Source organism: Clavelina lepadiformis, chromosome 2, assembly GCF_947623445.1.
Source record: "Clavelina lepadiformis chromosome 2, kaClaLepa1.1, whole genome shotgun sequence".
In the NCBI taxonomy this organism is placed as follows: Eukaryota; Metazoa; Chordata; class Ascidiacea; order Aplousobranchia; family Clavelinidae; genus Clavelina; species Clavelina lepadiformis.
The window spans coordinates 19,007,116-19,027,361 of record NC_135241.1 but is presented as its reverse complement, the minus strand read 5'-3'; the positions used below and the strand labels follow the sequence as shown (position 1 = coordinate 19,027,361).

The following is a 20,246-nucleotide window of genomic DNA, read 5'->3' as shown; positions in this document are numbered from 1 at the left end:
TTTTCTTGAATAGAAACCGCCCTTGAATAGAAGCCGCCCTCGAATAGAAACCGCACGATTTGATTAAAAATAAATAATAGAAGCCGCCCTCGAATAGAAGCCGCCCTCGCATAGAAGTAGCAGAAGACAATGCCGAAATCGTTTCGGTGTAATATAAAGGCTGTTATTGAGAGCTTGCACATGCGAAAAACAGCAGTTGTCACATTACAGTAGTGATCGGATAGTAATAGAATAAAACCTTTTTGTCAAAAGAGAGCGCAGAATTTTATTGTCACCTAATCAACACTACCGGTAGGCTACTTCCTTTTGGTTTTGTTTGCTTTACACAGATGCGACAATAATAGCAGCTGTTGGATTAGCGGTTTTACAAAAAGAGACAATAAAATTGCGACTGACTTACTGTTTCCATTTTCTTGTTACCGGTACTTATGGTAGATAAACTCGAATGCCCACTGAGCACCAATTAGAAGACAAAAACGTTCATGTAATTAAAATAGAAGCCGCCTTCGAATAGAAGCCGCACAAAGCGTTTAAAAATAAAAAATAGCAGCCGCGGTATCTATTCAAGAAAATACGGTACACCACCAATATAAAGAACTAAAAACGTCTGCTCACCAAATGAAGCACTGTACGAATTACCCCATTGAAAAAGTTCGTGTACACGGTCAAACATGAAATCACTGTAACAACATTAAATGGAATTCAAACAAGTACATAATCAAGTACTGAGCATTAGAGACTTTGTTGGTGAGATTGAAACATTGCTTCCAAAGGTAAATTGAGAAACTTTGGCCAATGATTTATTAACGTAACCTGTGTTTAAAATACTATGGTTTCCACCAGGCAAAACAACATCAAATACAAGGCATAACTGGTAAGATTTTTTCTCTGTCAACGTTTCGTTAACGCAATCGGGTTAGCTTCATTAGCTAAGCAATAAGTTAGGAATGTGCAAAATTCGTTTATTAAAATGTCGGATAACGTACCAATACTTCTCAATTGTACAATGTACCGTATATGCTAGGCTACCTTATTAGTGCACAACCACAAAATGCCTTGGAACACTAGACCCCAGCTACTCAAATTATGACGTCATCAGGTTATGCACTTGTATAGTCAGGGTTGCCATCAGTCTCAACTCAAAAATAAGGACGACTAGAAAATGAAAGACGAATACCACCTTAAACAGTGTACAACAGGAGAAAGCAACCAATGTTCCTAAAAAAAAACAAAAAAAAACAAGACACTATCTGCATGTTCATAATTTTGGTATCTCTTTGGTACAAAATGGTATCGTAAAGGTGACAAAATGCCCAAAATACGAACCTCTGCCCTAAAAATAAGACGAAAATAAGGACACAAGTAAAAATAAGGACATTTCTTAGAAAAAAGGACAAAAATATTTTCTAAGACACGGACCTTCAAAATAAGGACAAATCTTAGAAATAAGGACGGTATGGCAACCCTGTGTATAGTAGACCCGTCTAGTCTTGTCACTCTTGTGCACTGCCCAATGGCCATGCATTGGCTACTGAACTGCATATTTAACAGAAAACTGTGCACATTTCACGGCAGCTTTATAGCTAGCAAACTTCAAAAGCAGTAAGAGAAAAACGCTTACGACACTTTGGCCAAGTGTGATTTTTGAGAAATGAAGTTTTGCTCAGCAAAGATAGGCTAGCATTCAATTGACGTCGCGTTTGGGTAGCAAGGGTCTAGTATACAAATTGAGAATCATCCAAGGTTGTGCACTTCTGCACTAGACCTGTATTTTGACTTTTTTTTACTGGAAATCATGTGTGCGGAGACATAAATTTTGCTGTGCACTGATTCTTTATTTAGTTAAATTATGAGATGGAATATTTAATAAGCAATTAGCTTCATTTATTTATTGTAAACTACCATAAAATGAAAAAATTCTGGCAGATTTTGGTAAATGTCACAGTAACTGCACTTTCCACTTTGGGTGTTGCTATTATATATATATACTGTATATCATACCTATCAAAAAATACTCAATATCATTGTTATGTATGTCTAGGCTTATGAGCTACCAGACACTGGTTTGCAAATTGTACTTCTTTAACTTAGTCTAGACTGACATTTTAAAACAATATCGTAATGGAAGCGCAGCAGTCGTTTTCAGCATCAGATTACCTGCCTATGTCATCACTCACTGGTGAACATGAAGAAGAAGATGTTTCAGATCGAAGGTTGGGCAAATATTTATCCTTTCATGATAATGTTAACTTGTGTTTAATACTCAATTTTACAATGTTGCTGTGTCCTGGATTTGGTGATCGTGCTAACCTACCAACTCTTATTTCACCATTCCATTAAAATCTTGCATGTTTCAAGTCCTTGGGGTTTTCCACCATTGACTGTTTTTAAGTCAAATCTACAGTATGATACTTGTGCTATAAACTGGTAGCAACTTACTTTTTGTTCCCCGCAATCAGTGTCAAAAAATCATACAAAACGATAAGTGATTAAGATTGATTGTAGAATAAGCTTGGTAATGATTAAATTATTGTTTCGTCTGATTGATTTAATTATTATTTACCCAGAATTGCAATGGAATGCAGAAAAGATAAGTACTGGACCAGTTATGTTGAAACTTGCAAGCAACCCAAACAAATCAACATATATGTTCATAGATATACATAATTTGAATGTTGTCATTTGGTACTTAGCATAAATAAATTTAGGATTTGTTCATGCCAAGATCCTTGATGTTGGTGTTTCTACAGATCTGATTAATGCTTTTCTTGTCTCATCCCTACCAGTTAGCTTCAAGGAAAAAATGTATATTTATTGGGATTGGGAATTTAGCTGATTTTCTTTAGTCGTTAGCTGGGTGGCATTAGCGTTTAGCTGCCATAGTGCCTAATTGTTATGGCACATTGTTAAACGCAGGCAAAACTACTATTAATTATAAAGAAATGTGATTAAAAGGATTGTAGCAACTTATGTCATGCTAGACCACAACATTTATCAGGAAAACAAAGTACTGGTATTCAAGCATTAAAATGATTAACAGAGCAGCAAATTTCTGTGATTCAATGAATAACCAAAAATGTTGCTCCAGTTTCTATCCTACATCTACGTTTTTACTAAATTTAACATTTTTTTTTTCATTTTATCCAATAGGTTAAGCTCAGAACAGTCAAAGGGACCATATCGTGAACAAGACATCTACCTGCCCATTGCAAATGTTGCTCGAATTATGAAAACTGCTGTGCCTTCAAATGGAAAGGTATGTAGTTGACTATGAATTGCAACATTATATACATAGCCTTGTTAGCATTTCTGAGGTGAAAATATTTCATATATACGCACAAAACGATCTTTCATGGTATGAATATTATGTTTGACTGAATCGTTTATTTAGTCATTTGTTGTTGAGCGGATAATGTAGCTTTTTGCAATGGTCATGTTTGATTGACTTGAACTGTATTGTTTGTTAATTAAATTCCAATTTGTTTCTAATATCTGCTATGCCATATAGATTGCCAAGGATGCCAAAGAATGTGTGCAGGAGTGTGTTTCAGAATTTATTAGCTTCATCACATCCGAAGCCTCCGAGAGATGTGCGCAGGAGAAGAGAAAAACGATAAATGGAGAGGACGTTCTTTTTGCAATGGCTTCATTAGGATTCGATCCTTACATTGAGCCTCTGAAAATCTATCTTCAGAAATACAGAGATGTACTTATTTTTACACTAGATGCTTTCCAGTTTAATGTTAATGTCTTTTTTGGCGATTTGTGAGACCCTCCGTTATGGCTTTGGAATTTTTATTGTTTTCATAGTTTTGTGTCTGTGGAGCTCTTCATCCGTATGCTCTGAAAACAAAAACAGATCATTTGAAAAAGATAGTACAAGATTCAGAAAAAATACTAAAGGTCCACAGGTTGATATGTTAGTGTAGAATATGTAATGGAAGTTTAGAGTTCGACAAGAGGAAATAAGCGAAAGACATTGGTATAATTATGGGAAATTATGCATGTTTCTAAGTGATGAAATTAATAGCAAAAAGTGTAGGCAAGTTAAATCAGCATTAGAATCCCAGGTGAAAGAGTAAATGCTAAAGTGCCTTCTTTCTTTTACCCTGTCCTCTACTAATTTCAGAACCTTTTAATTCCATTTCATTAACTAAAGCTTTTAATTATAGATTTTGAAAGCAGATAAAGTCGGAGGTGGAATTTTCCATGAGGCACAGGAAGGTGGGCCAGTGGAACCTGACCTTGTTGATCACTTTGCTGGAAATGATTATGAGCTCCTGGTCACTTCTGATGGCTCAGTCCCAAATCAAACGTATTCTTCACAGGTCAGCCATACATCCTCTGCCTGTTAGAGTAACCAGTCTAAAAATAGAGTTATAGATTGTCCTAAATCGGGGATTCCAGATTTTTTGGACTTTTAAGCTTGATTTACAATGGTCAGGCCAAAATGTGTAATTGAGAAAGAAATTTTTATACCATATTCTAAATGTATTTTAGTAAATAAACTTTAAATACACTTTACCCATAAAAATTTGGACTGTAAGATGTTTGACTTTTAAAAAATAACATTTAAGAAACAATGGAATGGCTTCCCTTGGTGTAAAGTTTAAAAAAATTATTTATAGGAAAATGTTTTTGGTCCGTTGCACACTAAGTAAAAATTTGTATTGGTATTTGATCAACTTAAACTATCTTTGAAATACATCAGTTGTTTTGTTGCAATCGGCCTATTGGGAAACAGTTTCATATAAATATGTTTGAACTTTGTGCTATGTTTAGATGACACCATATTGTATGTTATCCATAGCAAATATGAAAAATCTTATTCATGAAAAAAGTTTTAAATATGCTCCCAAGTTAAGTGTTTGCGTATGACGTGTGAGACTTTTCACACAGATATTTTCTTGTGCAGCCTTCAAATCTGGAGCAGTCCCTGTCGTTTTCATAAGTTGTATAGAAGAATTTTGTTGTTGAAGCTTTGGATTTAAACTCAAGCACACGATAAAAGGGGATTTAAAGCAACCAGTGAAAGATGTTAAAGATATCCCAAGATCTTGGTCCTTGTGAATTTTGAACATGATAAATAGATTTAAGATGCTGCTTACTAACCTTTATCATTCTGTGGATTCTGTGGACTCAGTATTGGTTATGTTTATCTTGTCAGACAAGGTTACGTAATAGAGTACTGCATTTTCTGTCATTTCATTCATGTCATTATTTCTCTGGATACTTTCATACTTGAAAAATTTCCAAGTTTCTGAACAGCAAATTATACATTGATGGTGATAGCACCGTACCATTGCTGGAAGAATTTGACTGCCATTAATACGGATGTTATGGACATTGTTATTTGTATAAAATTTGTTTTGCCCTTCAGACGGACATATTGTTCTACGTGCATATCCAAAGCTTAGTACTTTTTTAGCAATATTTTTATTAATTTTGTGTTGCAATAGAGCTTTACGTTATTTACAGTGACATGTTTTCTGTTTTTAGCGATGTCTTGCTTACAAATGTTAACTATTGCTTATGACTTTGAAATATGCAGCAGAATGTGCAAAATTCTGCTGAAAACTCAGTTACTACTGGAGTAATAGTCATAAGCTGAACACTGGTGATGACTCTTTCCTCCAGGATGGAATCAACAAACTTGATGGTCATCAAAGAAGATATTGATGGAGAGGAACCGTTGTATAAAGTGAATGATACAGAAGTGAAAAGTAAAGCTCAGTCTACCTTACCAGACATCCTTTACACTTGTAAGTAATAAGCCTTGTCCTATTGCAAATCTACAAGTCTTTTTCTCCATTATACTAACTGCGGTGCAAGTTATTGCGTAGCTACAAAAAGTTAAATTTTTTATTGTGTAGTTACATCTGCTGGCCATCTCCAAGAAGGTGTATTTGCAAAAAGTGCAATTCCACATCGAACACGTTTTGGGCCTCTGGATGCTCCAATGGTTTCCTTAGAAAGCGCAAAATCTTCTCCATTTCTATTAAAAACTTTAGTAAGATGCTTGACTTTACCTTGTTTGAACTGTAATGACCGTGTAACACCTTTAATCACTTTTTTCATTCATTTTTCTTCTGTTAAACTTACCAGTTAATTGTCTAGCCACAGCTTCTACTGTGTTTGTTTTGCAGGTTGAAAGACTTACCACAAGGAAATCAAATAGTGCCAGCAGTCAACTTTACTTTGACGTAAGTACTTAAGCAAAATGGGTCAGTTTGTAATCTCTCTCCTATCAATATTAAGCATACAAGTATCGTATCTTAAGAGTGGCTTGTGTATCTTGATTCGCATTTTTAGACGTCCAAAGAGCAGTTTTGTAACTGGATGTGTATGGTAAGGCCAGCAACGTACTATGAAGAGCAGAACATGGTGGCTCATTTTGCTAAAGACAACATCTATTTCACCACTTCAAGAAATATCGAAGCACATGAGCAGCTGAAGGTGATTCCAACACTGGCCTAAAAACCTTATCTGTAAATCCTTTTATCATTTACCAGTGTAGTCAATGGTATTTTTACAATTTCTGTTTGGTAAACTTGTTGTTGTTATGTAGGTGTGGTATGCTCCCAAGTATGCTCAATACATGGGTAAACATATTTTTGTGCCATCGAGTCATGCTGTGCCCACCAAAGAGTCAGATGAAGCACTGGCGGAATCTAGTCATGCAAGGTGCATTATCTCAAGCGATCGATAATTTTACTGTCATGCACGAAACCTGTTTGACATTTTTGCAACTTTTTAAAGTCATTCCTGTTTCTTTTACTCCCGGCAGTAGCAGATTAAGTAGTTGATTTAACTTGATTATCTGAATGGTTTGTTTAGGCCGAGACGCACTCGTAAGGCTCCTCGCGGGCTCACATACGTTGAGTACTTTGAAGAGGATGATGCAGATGTTCGGAGTGTTCCCCCGAAGAAACGTGGATGGAAACGAGCTAACAGACAACTTACCTCCAAGGTTTGCAGTTCAAAGTGTTGAAAAGCGAGGTAGCCATAAACTAAGTTCTTCAAAAATAATTTATTTGTATCGTCACATGTTATTACAGAAAACTTCCAATGAAGTACAATTAGTTTCCGAGAATAATGCAAGTACGTTGGTAAAGGTGAATAACAGTTCATATATATTTGATGAGGTTACATTTATCTATCGGAAGGGTATGTCATAACTTATTATTGAATTGACTGAAATAATAAAACACATTGCTGAATTTATATAAAGGTTAGGTAAGAATTTTATTTCTGAAAACAAATAAGTAATCAAGGTGTAAAGTTTTGATTTATTTCATCCAAACTTATCGTCAAAATCTGAATGTGTAAACTTTTAAATATTGTTTAAATAATATATTTATTTAATAAAAACATTGTTTTTATTAAAATCGAGATAGTTGCAACTAACAACGATTTCCATTGGCCTCAGGAAGCAATGAATGGTAACTCAACATCAGATTTACAAATTTTATTAAATGGAAAGGAACAGATGAAGATTACATCTGCACTTCCCAGAGTTTTTCCCTGCCCAGTTTGCGGGAAAAAGTTTGCAAAGTATTTTCCTCTCTTTAACAAAGTTTTATCATTTAGACACGCTCATCATTTATTCTACCATTCTAACTCATAAATTTGATTCTTATTCACTGTATCTCTATATTTTTGTATCTTATATATTTCTATATTCTATTCACTATATTTCTTATTCGTAGGAAATACACTTTGAAACTCCATTGTACGGTGCATTCTGACGTGTTCAATTTTCTCTGCCAGTCATGTGGGAAGGGATTTAAACGAAAAGACAAGTTGAACGACCACATAAAACGCATGCATGTGGAAAGAAAAGACAGACCTAGAGTTCAAAAACAAAGTAACTTTGTGTAACTTTTTTCTAACACATCAGGTTTGGCGTTCAACTTCAATACACTCCATTAACAGCGTTCTGTACAAACAGGTTTGTTATATCTTACAGAGCAGCCTTTTGTTCCTCGCTACAAACCTGAAGAAGTGAGCAACTTTCTCTTCAAATGTCTTCAATGCTCAGTCGGTTTCCGCAGAAGAGGAATGCTTGTAAATCATATCTTGAAGCGACATCCTGACGTTGAAATTACTTCTGTGATTTTTTGGTTTTTGTTTAAATATTTTTAACATACTTTTAAGTGTTTTGATTCAAAAACATTTTTATCTTTGTTTCGTGTGGAATTTTCTTGTTTTAAACAGCTTTGTTTTATGCGCAGGTTCCTGAACTTGCTCTTCCTATATTGAAGCATCTGGTGACGTACATGTGCCCATATTGTAGTAACTCTTATAAGTCGAATAACAAGAGAAAACTTCACATAGAAAAGCATCACCCAGGTGAAAGCGTGCCACCTGGGATGCGCTATCTTAAAAAAATCCAAGAAAAGTCCACATATGAAAAAGAAGCTGGCATAGGTAGATGTATTTAATTTTGCAGATGAAACGCTTAACCAAATAATGTAAATATCTTTTTAGCTTACCAAAAGATATTTCTAACCTTTCATTATTTGGCCATGCAGCTACCAGTAAAATTGTAGCCCATGAACCGGTAGCGTGCCCATTTTGCCTCTCCCAATACTCATCCAGATGTAAAATGTTGAAGCATGTCCACAGCAAACATCCTGAAGATGCTCACAAACTTCCTAAGAAGGAGGTAAATAGCGCTGGTTCAAGTCTTATTGAACAGTCTTGGCAATTCTTATGAACAGTGTTTGAGTAATTTTCTTCTTTTCATAGAAGAAAGAGAAGGTGGAAAGAAGGCTGAATAAAAGAAAAAAGAAAGAACCGCAACTTACAATACATAATGCAATGGAACGACAAGGTTCTGGTGATATTAGCAGAGCTCGAATTGTCAGCGACCAGGAAAACACTGACTTACCAAATGTTGACAAAATTATCACCATCTTGTCTTCAGTACCAACTAACGCTGATTTAGGTAAGTGTGTTTGTTTTTGCTAGTTTATAATAGGGTTGCCATACCGTCCGGAAAATTCCGGACATGTCCGGAATGTAGGGTTAAATTTTGCGTCCGGGAGGAATTTTAAAAAATGCTCAAATGTCCGGAATTTTATGATGGGCGTTTTGGGGGAATTAGAATTGCGGGAATAATCCTGTAAATCAGGGGTGTCCAACACGTGGCACGCGACGTGTCTGACCTAGACCCTAGCCTAGAGATCACCATAGCCTAACCCTAGCCTAGAGATCACCAGAGGTCAAATCAGAAATAGCCCAATAGCCTAGTGAATTCACGACACTATGTTCAAAAATCCACTCCGGTATACAATGGATAGGCAAAGCATTGCTACTGTCACGTCATATTGACAGACAATGTGTTCATACCTCATTTTTAAAAACCGCTAGTGGGCACTAAAGAGTGTCCGGATTTTAGGCCACGAAAATATGGTAACCCTAGTTTATAACCACTGCTTCCGAAACTCCTTTAACAATCTTCCCCCAACGCTCTTACAAGGAATGCTGCGTTCAACGGGTATTTCTCTTTGTTGTGTGCCTCTGTTTATTTCAATGTATTTAAGGCGTGGATACTGCTGAGAATACCAGAAGCTGTGTTCAACCAACCTGCCAAACACCATACCTGGAAAATATCCCATCAAATCTACAATATCAACAGGACAACGTATGCAGTCGCTCACTTTATATCTAGCAACAAACAACTTATCAGTAGGGCAACCAGTTTTTTGACCTAAAAATTTTAAATTTTGACCTTAAAATTTGTAAATTTTGACCTCATTTTGACCTAAAAAGTTTAAATATTGACCTTATTTTGACCTAAAAAGTTTAAATTTTGACCTTATTTTGACCTAAAACGTTTAAATTTTGACCTCATTTTGAAAAACGCTATACTGATAGTCTCTACACTGTCTACAACAACTTTCTAATCTAAAGCTGCATTTAAAAATGACAAAATGCTTTTCTAGTGTTGACTTTTTTTTCGTTTCTGCGTATTAAGATTGACAACTTGCAGTTTCAAATGCAATGCCGTCACATCGTGACGTCACCAAACGCGCTGAAAAGCCTTCCCTCTCTTTGTGGCTTTGGTTCTAAGTAAAATTTGCGGGACTGGAATTGTTTGCGGTACAAGAAAAGAGAAAAACGGAAGAATAATATTACAAAATGGTTACAAAATTACAAGTTTAATAGATTTTGACCTAAAAAAAAGACCTAACGAAACAATTTGACCGTATTTTGACCTAACGTAACATTTTGACTTTATCTGACCTAATAACTTCTATACCACACGTCGTACAAAGCTGAAACTTGTTTTGTGCTTGTTTCATAGCATTCTGAGCAGGTAAAAAAAAAATTGACCATATTGACTTTTGGTTGCCCTACTTATCAGCAATAACTTTTTCCTTCATATCTCTTGCAAATATTTAAGCGTCATTCAACGTTGCAAGTTTGCTTATCGTTGGGTTGATTCCCTACGAAACATCTTAACTTAACTGGTTTAGATTTTGGCAATGGATCCAAGCGTCAGTGAGCAATGTAACATCAATGAATCAAATGTATTTCAAGCAAATGCAGCTCTGGGCTACATTTCTGATAGAACGTCAAACGAACAAGCAGATGAAAGCAATGTTAGTATCAAGGTTTTTTCGCTCATAAGTTGTTTTTTTGTATTGGTTTGTGAGACAACTTCCTACTGTGTCAAGCTAAACTCAAGCTTGCTTTTCATCCTGCTTCTTCCAGCAGGTTCAAGAGATTCTTATTGAACTTTCAACATCTGACGTTTCAGAACACATTCGGCTGAACACTATACAGGACCCGATGCAAACCGTGGTTAGCTGGTGTAAGATTTTGCTCGCAGTAGTCGAAGTAACTTTTGTCTAAATTGTGCTTACCTTATAGCAGATAACCAACTCCTCTGTTCACAATGAACATTTGAGAAAAGGACTCAAAACAAATGCGACTGATCATCTGCCAAAGTTACAACAGGTCAGTGGTGTAACAAGTATTTCAACTTTTTTACATACGCCAAAAGGTATCATGAAAATGTTATATATCTTCCAGCAATGTGCGAGGCAATTGCCAATGACGTACAGAGGCAGGAAGCAGTTCTTACTAAAGCATTCGGCATTCAACAGATTACACGAAGAGAATCCTAGCCGGTAGCATCTTATTTTTCAGCTAAACTGTGTGATAGGTTGTGTTGGACGTGTGCTAAATCTGACGGCCTTTTCAGATACATTTCGCCGAGTAGCATCAGCGTCCAACCCTCAAATCAGCTCATCACCATGCAGCACCCGGTCAACAACCATCAACCACCTCGTGCGATCAGTCAGAACGATCAACGTTTTGATATGAACGCTGCTACAGATACTTCGAAAACCACAGTAAGATCTTGTTCGTTTAAGTTAAAAACTATAACATAGGAGCAGAAATTCTTAACCCTCAAGGTTAAATAGAAGATGATTCGTACAAAGATGGTTTGCAGATTCGTTTGAACGGTCTTCAAGTTAAAAAGAACTAATTTCTTATGGTTTTTTAGACCAACGTGCATTCGCTACGACCTTGCGATATAAATTGGATCTGACGAATCGGATGTGCAGATGTGGACGATCGGATGAGTTGCCGGGACCTTAAATGGTCCGTGGCAACTTGCAAAGTGTGGGAGATTCTGTAGGATTTGGGACAAACCCAAATCTCAATAAATATATTTAATGCTTAATACATAAATTTTAACATTTTATTGATTTTATTAAACTTTCTCATATTATTTTTTAGAGTATTATTGCACAAATTTGGAATCGTATCGTGATTGATTTATTTTGCCTTCCTGCAGTTTTTGAAAGTGTTAAGTCTGAACTCTAACGAAACTGTTATGAGAAAATTCTTTATGTTCTATTCCACTACCGTGCATGAACCAGCTAAGCAGTGGAATTAACATTTCTTTTCAGTTTCAAAAGATGTCCCTCGTCACTATTTCAATATTTGAACATTGAAATAAAATTATATAACACGTCTTTTATTACAGCTAGCACGTACAGTCAGGTTGCACATTACAGCTAATTAAAACACGTTGAGCAAATACGATAAAATAAGTTCGCACCAAACAGCAAAGCAAAACCGAACGCGACAGTTAACAAACCCAAACGTGGGTTTGTTAAAATAAGTTTACGAAACACTACATATGCATACTGTGAACGACATTTATTCATCTTATTTTTCGTCATTGGCGCGGTGGGGACAAAAAATTAGCACGAATTGTTAAGCATACACCAGTGCCTGGGAAAAAGCGGCAAAACCCAGAAGGCTCAAAACGTGCATGAAATTATTGACATAATTAAATTGCCGATAAAAACTAGGACGGACCACATAACCCATTGTAACAGAAAAAACATTCAAAGTTTCACCTTTTAAACCAGACAAGTTATTCAGTATTGATCAGATAGTGCGTTCAAACAACAGATTTTTAATTGCAGCTTTAATGCTATACATCAGTGTATAAGAAAAAGAACCCATCTTAAACAGCAGACTTGTTGCTGGTGGCCAATCTCTTGTACATTACTAATGCACACCATTGGAATCTTTCAGGAGATGCGAATTACATCGTGTGATGACATGATCTTTTCTGGTGTAGGCACTGTATAGAAAGATTCATATTAAGATTGCCACTGCTACAAGTAGATTGATACAAACACAGCAGACATCATCTTATTCTTCGTGAGGTATCAGCTGTAGAAGAGCGATGGATGAGAACCCAACAAATAATGACAGCATTTTCTTAATTCGATTGTGTGAGGTCTCTGCCAGAAATTCCCGTGGTATGATTTCGATGAAAATGACGTACACAAAAGTTCCAACGGCGAAAGCCTACAGGCGAAAAGGCAAGCTTCATCAATTTTAGGTTTTTAAGTAAATATTATATAGCATGTTAACAACCATAAGTTTGTCTTATGCTTAACTATATGTCGTTTCACCTGCAGTACGACCACCGCCTTTTCGATGCTAACGTCAGCATCTTTTGTGAAGTTGAGTGCTGTACCTACGCCTACACCAATCGGCGCCATGATCGAAAATACAAAAATAGAAGCCAGGGCGAACTTCAATCGAGAGCTATAACAAAGCGTTTTTGTATCACTTTTTAGACTTATTACAGAAATAATGAAATTGCTTTACATCATTTAGTATCAGGAATGTTGCGACTTTCCTTACTTATTGCTGACTAAGCTTATTCCATAGCTGAACGAGAGCGTAATTTTGTGGATAAGAATTGTGACCATTAGGGTACGAAGATCAGAAGCAGAAGTCTGGAAGCCGATGGTGAGACCTTCAAACAACGCGTGTATGGACAGAGCGAATAGAAGAATAAGACAGCGGACACTTGACTGTGCATTAGGGTCGAAATGAAGATGTCCGTTGCTGGAATGATGATTCGCTTGTTGGCTTTCTTCGATATTCTCCAACCTTGCGCCAGTTGTACTTTCCAGGCTCCTATTGTCTACTGAAGATCCGGTGTTGGCTGTAAGTAATGCCGTGCTGGTAGCGTTGGCACCAGCATTGCTGACACAGTTTACGTTTTCGTTTAAAAATGCAGTGGAGTCATAAATAGGAAAATCCTGAGACGATGGTCGGTCGCTCGTTGGCAACAGTGGCTTGTGTTTGGTTCTGTGGGGTGCTGTAGTACCTTGCGAGTTTTCGACTGAGGAAAATATTTGTATTTTATGCTATCAAATTATTATGCATATACTTAAATCATTTGGTTGTATGTAGCCTACGCCGATGTGCTTATATGTCAAACGCTTAACTTTTGCAGCCTGCACAGTTGCGTGTTTAGTTATATCAAGTACTTATTTCACATTCATTCATGCTCGTTTGTTTCGCCTTTTCCCCATAACGAGCCATCACGAATTGATCCACAGACATGACGAAAAAAAACCCGAGAGAAATAAGAAGTTCTGTGACCGGATAGTGGATGTCTTCATGAAAAACTGTCGCCAGTTCTTCCTGTGCCTAAATGTATTGGAGCCCGGTATAGATTACTTCATACAAGCTACGTAGAATGAATAAGAACGTTAGAAATGATCAGACTAATATAATTCGGCCGAATATTTATTTGTTTCGGTTTTCCCATGATGCTAAGGATTTCTAGTGTCATAAAGCTGCGTTCATTTATGCGAAATCTATGCGGCTTTAGTTTAACTTTAAAGGTTAAGAATATCATTTAAGATTGCCTACCTCCGGAAGCATGTGTAAGAAGAATGTCGCAAAGAAAGCTCCGGCAGATATGCAGTTCAGTAAGGTTAATAAAACATCACGATATGAACTGCAAAACGTCTTGTTATTGTTATGGTATTGTGCATCGTACATTTTAGCGCTTTGCGGCCATTCGACTCATTTAATTTCGAGGGCATTTTTAATTGTAAACAATTGGGCTACTAAACATTTTGTAACTAATGAAACCGGAAACTTTTACACTTTTATTTTTTAATTCCAAAATTTCATCGAGCATACCTTGGGCTGAGACATCGATTTCGGAGCACATACGGGGAAAAGCCTGCGGAGAATGCGAGCGCAAGTAATAGCAACAAGAAGACTATCTTTTCTGTTAGCAATTCCATATTCAGATGTAGCAGAGTTCAAATGTACAACAACAAACTAAAATTTTCTACATCTTGCATAAAAATGTCATGAAACCAAAGTTACAAAATCATTATTTTTAAGGCGTCGATTATTTATATTATTTTAATCACAAACTTTTATCATGTTCTGAGAGAATGTCTAATATTAATTCTAAATGCTTGCTTTGCAATTCAAGCTTTAACTGGTTTCAAGTTCAACCCTGGGTTGAACCGTACCTATTGTACGTTTCGCACTCGAGCACCAGAAACACTGTATAGTTTATTCGGTTTTCGGCATGTGCTTTTATAGGAGAAGGTAACAGGAAGAAAATACTCGATACAATCTTCTTTTAATTATCGCTTAATCCACCTGGGAAAATCACAAAAAGAAGCATTTTCTAAAACGGTAACGAATCTGTACTACATTTCGATCTAGTGTCGTCTTTGATTAACATTATCCAGGGACATCCATTTAAAGACTCCTTCAACAGTTAAACATGCTGTCAATTGCACTGAGTTGTAATGACTCAAATCGGTCGCTTGACTTGACTCTCTTTCAAGAAAAAGGACTTGCCTTGATTTAAATCAGTATTTTAAATACCTCGACTGGACTCAAGTCGGTTTTAGTGGATTGCGTTTCAGCATTATGTTGATACAAATCTTTCTTTTGGCCAAAAACATAAAAATGTAACTTAAAATACATCTTGTCGGACAGCTTGTCGACACAAACGCTAACGTAGCAGCAAAACGAAGAAAACTTATAAAAAATCTAAACCTTTCGTGTTGACAGAAACCGTATCTCTGCTTTCTATATGATTTGTTCTCGGATATCAATTGACTTGGCGCGAGTGTGAATGGTACCAATGCAAAGTGAGACAGTTCTTATAGTTGAAATAATAATACACAATCCATTTATATTAAATAACAAAGTCGTTCAAATCGTGGGCAATGGTTTCACATTTAAATGTTTTTGCAACATTAAGTTGTTTTTTTAAATTTCAATACGTCTTGAACATTGCTCCCGTTGTAGACTGCTTGGTAGTATAGCCTCCGTCCCACAGGTTACTCCGGTCAGTTTAATTTTTATGCTTGCATCACCGTTTGAATGTTGGTAATTGCGCGCTTCCACATAATCATTAAGACCCTTCATGAATATTTTATGCACTCCCTTGTGATATCGTCTGTCTTAAATTGTTTGTAATATTTATGAATGTTCATTTTGATCATTATTAACCCTTCTTAATTCATAAGCAAAAGACTATTCGATTAACATATTTTACTCTCACAAAAGAAGTTTCGTGAACGTCTGTCTCCATGTGGATCAACTTTTAGACCTTTGCTATATATTGGACTGCCTTTAAGTAAGTCTAAACATCAAAAACTTCTGTTTTGTGTTATATTTATACTTTGCAATATTATTTTTGTCTTTTGCTGCTACAGCCCGCAAAAAAATAAAGAGATTCCGAGAAAAACTGCGCGTTGTAACACTTCACCGTGGTATAAAGTGAAAAAAATTTAAAACTCTTTAAAAGTTTGTTCAACGCCGTTTCAAGGTATTTGTTATGGAGTTATAAACAAGAAGAACAACTTGTACAGGATTCACATATGTGATGTTATACATATAAGTAAGGAAGTATGGGCACGCTTTTAGTTTCAGCCGTTTTTCAGTGCAACCACTATGGGGCGCTCTCGAGTTGTTGAACATAGAATATTATAACTATTAAGTCCTCGTTTCATAATTTAATTCAAAAAACAAAGAAAGTTATGTTTTCTTTTATAATCATTGCTCAGATTGTTTGTTGCTCAATATTTATGGCTGTTTGTGAAAGTGAGATAGTATTGGAAAGTACTGACTGTAAAAAATGAATGAAAAAATACGAGATAACACAAACAGCGTGTGTCTTATAAAAGTTATAATAGTCTTGGGTTAATAGTGTGCCTTGGGTGTCTTATAATAGAGAAGTGAATGAACTTTATGTTTTTCTATCGCAGCAGAAAACAGATGTTCTTTGTTCTCGTGGGATTGAAAATCTTTTCTTGGATCGCTTCTTACCCTCCAGGCTTGTTCAAATGCGTTTTTCAAATTTCCTCGTAAAGATGAGATTGTCAAGAAACGCTTTCATCGTTTTCAAGAATGCACAACTCAACAAATCCGGAATCGTTTTGGCTTTGTTATAGCGGTGACGGCTTATATATTTCATTCCTAACGGTATTAACGATTTGGAAAAGCTGTTGTTAAAACGATTTTGCCAGGTCGTAATCTCTTCTTAACCTACAATTCAGAAACCCAAGTTGCCTGAGGCTTTCATGCACGTGACGGGTTTTCCATGAAGTTATATTTTGATGTAAACATCTTACACACTTGCGAATTTGATTACTTTGCTGAAATTGTGAAGCCAAAATTGCTTGATGACAAACACCACTATACGGTTGGTACAACATCAATAAACAAGTTCCGTTCAATTTGTTTTAGTCGAATTGACGCATTTGCATAAAAATTTGTTTGTTATTCAAGGCATAGTTTTTCTAAGATGATATTTTAAGTTTATCCCGAAGCTGATAAAATCTTTTCGTGCAAAGTAAAATTTCCCAAAATAAATCAAACATCTGCGGTTAATTGCCGAAGATATTTAACGTTGTTTACCATAACTTGAAATATTTCATCAGCATTTTTTGTCGCTGAAACCGAGCGGGAAGTTTCATTCGAATGAACTTATAGTAAATATAGATTATCGTAATCCCTTTTGAGTGGGAAATCTCCGAGCTGTCGTTCAGTTGCTCGTTAAAGCGCACTCCGCCCTTCAGACCTTAATAATGATAATAAGTACTTATGAACTTTGTCAAAGTTGATTTCTTTGTCATCAGTATGTTGGCTGGCCTTCTTTCCAGGTCGAATTAAGCAATGTTTGGGCTTTAAATAGGCGTTTTGTTATTAGAAATATTCTTGTGCCGACGGGCGCTCTGTGAGGAAGTTATATTGCTGCAACACATATATATGCTCAAGATCTTACTTAAATAAACATTAGCTAAAAGCGAGTGCGCCAATGGCACAAAAAGATAACCGATTATAATAAATTTACTGCCACAAGGCGACAATTCATTCATCACGTAAAATAATATGATCATAGGTTTTTTACGTGTGGTCTTCAGTTAATGTCGTTACTGTTTACAAAGAGATGTCAGAATAAACGTGTCACGGTTATACAGTAGGCCACCATATCTGTTATTGGTTCTAATTGCCTCGGAGCGGTCTGTAAATCTGTTGCATATCGTAAATGCGAATTTCACACTTGAAAATCGGACTTTCCTTCGTTACATTTGATAATAAATATGACAAAGTTTCAATTGCTCACTTAGTTTTAGTATTACCACGTCATGATGTCAAACATCGCTCATAAAGGAAATGTTTTCGTCAAGAAAGATATTTTCAGCCTGGCGGTCAAGGCAAGGGAAAAGTATGCGATCAGTTGAGATAACATTAACCTCCAGGCTAGTTTACGATAATAACAGATAGTGCAAAGCTGTCTTTTGCCTACAGCCGCTCTCGAGTCTTTATACTGTCATTCCCTGAATGAGTTCATAAGTTTCCGTAAGATATTAAATTCGAATCAACTGATTATATATATAAGCCCGTGTTCAACCGATTTGTAGTTTATAGTTTTTATTCCATTTTAGCAGGCAGTGTTATTAGTTTAATTTAGTCAATAAGTTTTAGTCTTTTATTTTGTGGCACATACGCACGGTATTTTTGGGATCAGTACAATGCGGTTAATATTAGTGACAATCATGGTGGCATTGGTTTTCGTACAGCCGTCTTTCTCCTGGTATTATACTTACAACGGTAAGTTTGATGATTCGCTGTGGTCACAAAAAATCATTTGGTTTGCATTTGCGGTGCGATTATAATCTATAAATGGCATTTATCAATATAGAATAATTAAAAACATTTCAAGTATAGACCTTTCTTTTACAGGTCAAAAAGATTGCGCACCTCAAAAAACGCCAGAGAATGGCGAAAAGTGGTGCATGTTTCAAAGAAGGTCTCACGAATTGGGAGCAGTTTGCTATTTCTCCTGCAGAGAGGGTAGATTAGCAAGCCAATTATTGCTTTAAAATAAATATTAGAATTTCTTTTTACCCTTGATCCCTAAAATTTTGTGTGTTTTTAATTTTTATTATATATATATTTTTATAGTCGCCACCTTTTGGCTACGAAAATCAGTGCAAGCATAATGTTATACCCTAATGTTAACTGACACAAATTTTGATTGAGCTTGTTCATTAGGTTTTATTTTGACCGGAGCTTCAACAAACAAGTGCACTCTAACTCAGGGTGGACGTGCGGCAAAGTTTAACGTCACTGGCGGCAAATGCGAGCGTAAGTTATTCTATCCCAATTAATGCAGTCCATATACTTGTTCTGTACAAAGACAAATTGAACGCAAGAAGACAACACATATAAACTTATATTGTTACTCGTAAATATTCTATATGGTTGTTTTCGAAAGTGTATTTAGACCATGCAGGAGTCGACTTTCAGTTTCATTCTGTTTTACTTCAGTACCAGGAGCGGCTGATAACCATTCCAACCGCACAGGACCTTTTTACATATACCCTGCTGCTAAACCGAACTACCATTTGTCGTGGGATTCCAACAATCGTTTGGTTTTGACCAATGTGACAGGCAAACACCACATGTTCTATATCATAAAGCCCGGGTCGAACGGCCACCTGGATACCGTCTCCTTCCAATCTGCCGCGGATCCTACCTTGTATATTGTAAAGGAAGCGCAGGGTCTCAAAGTTTTGCAAAAGAAACAAATTCATCCCAGCCTCGGTTCTTGGGAAACGGTGACGAGCTTTTTCATCTTTCAGAACAAGTTCCAATCAGTGAGTAGGCTGTACGTTAATATTTGTAGCCCACGGACACTTTGTGGATTAGATTAAAGCATATAGGCCTAATGTCTGTCTCGAGTTCTGACGATTGCACTTCATGTAATTGCTTCAGGGCTACTATGGAATTCAACCAATCAAACGGCCCAATCTCTACTTTATATATACCTTGACGAATACGGTTACTTTGCAATGGTCCTACAGACAATCCGTGTTCAATCCCAAGAAAGCCAGCTTCTTCTGTAAGACTTCTAATTAGTTTTCATTCCTATTTGTCATGCCTGTGTACACTTTAGGTGAAATACGATACTTTAATGGGATGTATTTTTTTCACAGGGAAGGACCCTTAATCATAGAATATTATTGGAATGAAGATTTAATCAGGGTAAAATGAAGACCATTATACACTCGCTCTCTAAATGGTAAAATATGATTTCTATGGACGAAATTTTATACACGAAATATTTCCCAGGCACAATGTTGAAGAAAACCAACGCGTGATATGATTTCTATACTTCTTCTATATCGTAGTGTTATATCAGCATTGTTTTGCATAGGCCTAATCACTCGTTTACTTTGGCGTTTGTACTTCGCGTTTTGCTGTGGATATGCTTATTGTTTGTTGATTTATGTTTTTCAGTAGTGTCGCCACATTTCCGCTTAAATCGAACCATGTTTGTTGGTCGCACAAAACAATGCAAATAAAATTATAAAATTGACAAAAACATCATCTCAAAATATAATGTCAGGTAAAAAATG

General features: G+C 36.2%; 4 protein-coding genes across 14 annotated transcripts; 3 read left to right on the top strand and 1 right to left on the bottom strand.

Annotated features, from left to right (window-relative positions):
* The first annotated feature begins 2,042 nt into the window (after positions 1-2,042).
* LOC143445859 (uncharacterized) lies at positions 2,043-5,499 on the top strand. 2 transcript variants are annotated; one of them, XM_076945218.1, is made up of 6 exons: positions 2,043-2,213; positions 3,151-3,256; positions 3,509-3,706; positions 3,811-3,903; positions 4,173-4,328; positions 4,916-5,499. In XM_076945218.1, exons 1-6 carry the CDS (start codon positions 2,122-2,124, stop codon positions 4,949-4,951), a joined length of 681 nt encoding a protein of 226 aa, XP_076801333.1. In that variant the 5' UTR covers positions 2,043-2,121; the 3' UTR covers positions 4,952-5,499. The 2 variants fall into 2 exon arrangements, with proteins under 2 accessions (XP_076801333.1, XP_076801334.1); XM_076945219.1 differs by lacking the exon at positions 3,811-3,903.
* A 121-nt stretch (positions 5,500-5,620) lies between these two features.
* LOC143445856 (PR domain zinc finger protein 10-like) lies at positions 5,621-11,996 on the top strand. 7 transcript variants are annotated; one of them, XM_076945214.1, is made up of 20 exons: positions 5,621-5,762; positions 5,874-6,010; positions 6,147-6,203; positions 6,313-6,456; positions 6,569-6,684; positions 6,838-6,970; positions 7,059-7,115; positions 7,430-7,554; positions 7,710-7,867; positions 7,970-8,112; positions 8,235-8,430; positions 8,535-8,668; positions 8,752-8,950; positions 9,549-9,649; positions 10,485-10,610; positions 10,723-10,812; positions 10,882-10,968; positions 11,044-11,141; positions 11,216-11,366; positions 11,522-11,996. In XM_076945214.1, exons 1-20 carry the CDS (start codon positions 5,621-5,623, stop codon positions 11,564-11,566), a joined length of 2,439 nt encoding a protein of 812 aa, XP_076801329.1. In that variant the 3' UTR covers positions 11,567-11,996. The 7 variants fall into 7 exon arrangements, with proteins under 7 accessions (XP_076801329.1, XP_076801327.1, XP_076801324.1 ...); XM_076945212.1 differs by having other exon boundaries at positions 7,394-7,554; XM_076945209.1 differs by having other exon boundaries at positions 7,059-7,167; positions 7,398-7,554; positions 8,755-8,950.
* Positions 11,990-14,644, bottom strand: LOC143445858 (zinc transporter ZIP3-like). 3 transcript variants are annotated; one of them, XM_076945216.1, is made up of 7 exons: positions 14,488-14,644; positions 14,212-14,299; positions 13,824-13,986; positions 13,189-13,675; positions 12,954-13,089; positions 12,682-12,846; positions 11,990-12,616 (listed from the first exon to the last, which is right to left on the bottom strand). In XM_076945216.1, the coding sequence occupies exons 1-6, from the start codon at positions 14,592-14,594 to the stop codon at positions 12,688-12,690; spliced, it is 1,140 nt and encodes a 379-aa protein (XP_076801331.1). In that variant the 5' UTR covers positions 14,595-14,644; the 3' UTR covers positions 11,990-12,616; positions 12,682-12,687. The 3 variants fall into 3 exon arrangements, with proteins under 3 accessions (XP_076801331.1, XP_076801330.1, XP_076801332.1); XM_076945215.1 differs by having other exon boundaries at positions 11,990-12,846; XM_076945217.1 differs by having other exon boundaries at positions 11,990-12,846; positions 13,833-13,986.
* Positions 14,645-16,434: 1,790 nt separating this feature from the next.
* On the top strand, positions 16,435-20,212 carry LOC143446920 (uncharacterized). Of its 2 annotated transcripts, XM_076946781.1 has the most exons (7): positions 16,435-16,803; positions 16,878-17,023; positions 18,568-18,678; positions 18,880-18,972; positions 19,156-19,484; positions 19,603-19,729; positions 19,824-20,212. In XM_076946781.1, the coding sequence occupies exons 3-7, from the start codon at positions 18,621-18,623 to the stop codon at positions 19,835-19,837; spliced, it is 621 nt and encodes a 206-aa protein (XP_076802896.1). In that variant the 5' UTR covers positions 16,435-16,803; positions 16,878-17,023; positions 18,568-18,620; the 3' UTR covers positions 19,838-20,212. The 2 variants fall into 2 exon arrangements, with proteins under 2 accessions (XP_076802896.1, XP_076802895.1); XM_076946780.1 differs by lacking the exons at positions 16,435-16,803; positions 16,878-17,023 and adding an exon at positions 18,093-18,435.
* The last annotated feature ends 34 nt before the right edge of the window (positions 20,213-20,246 follow it).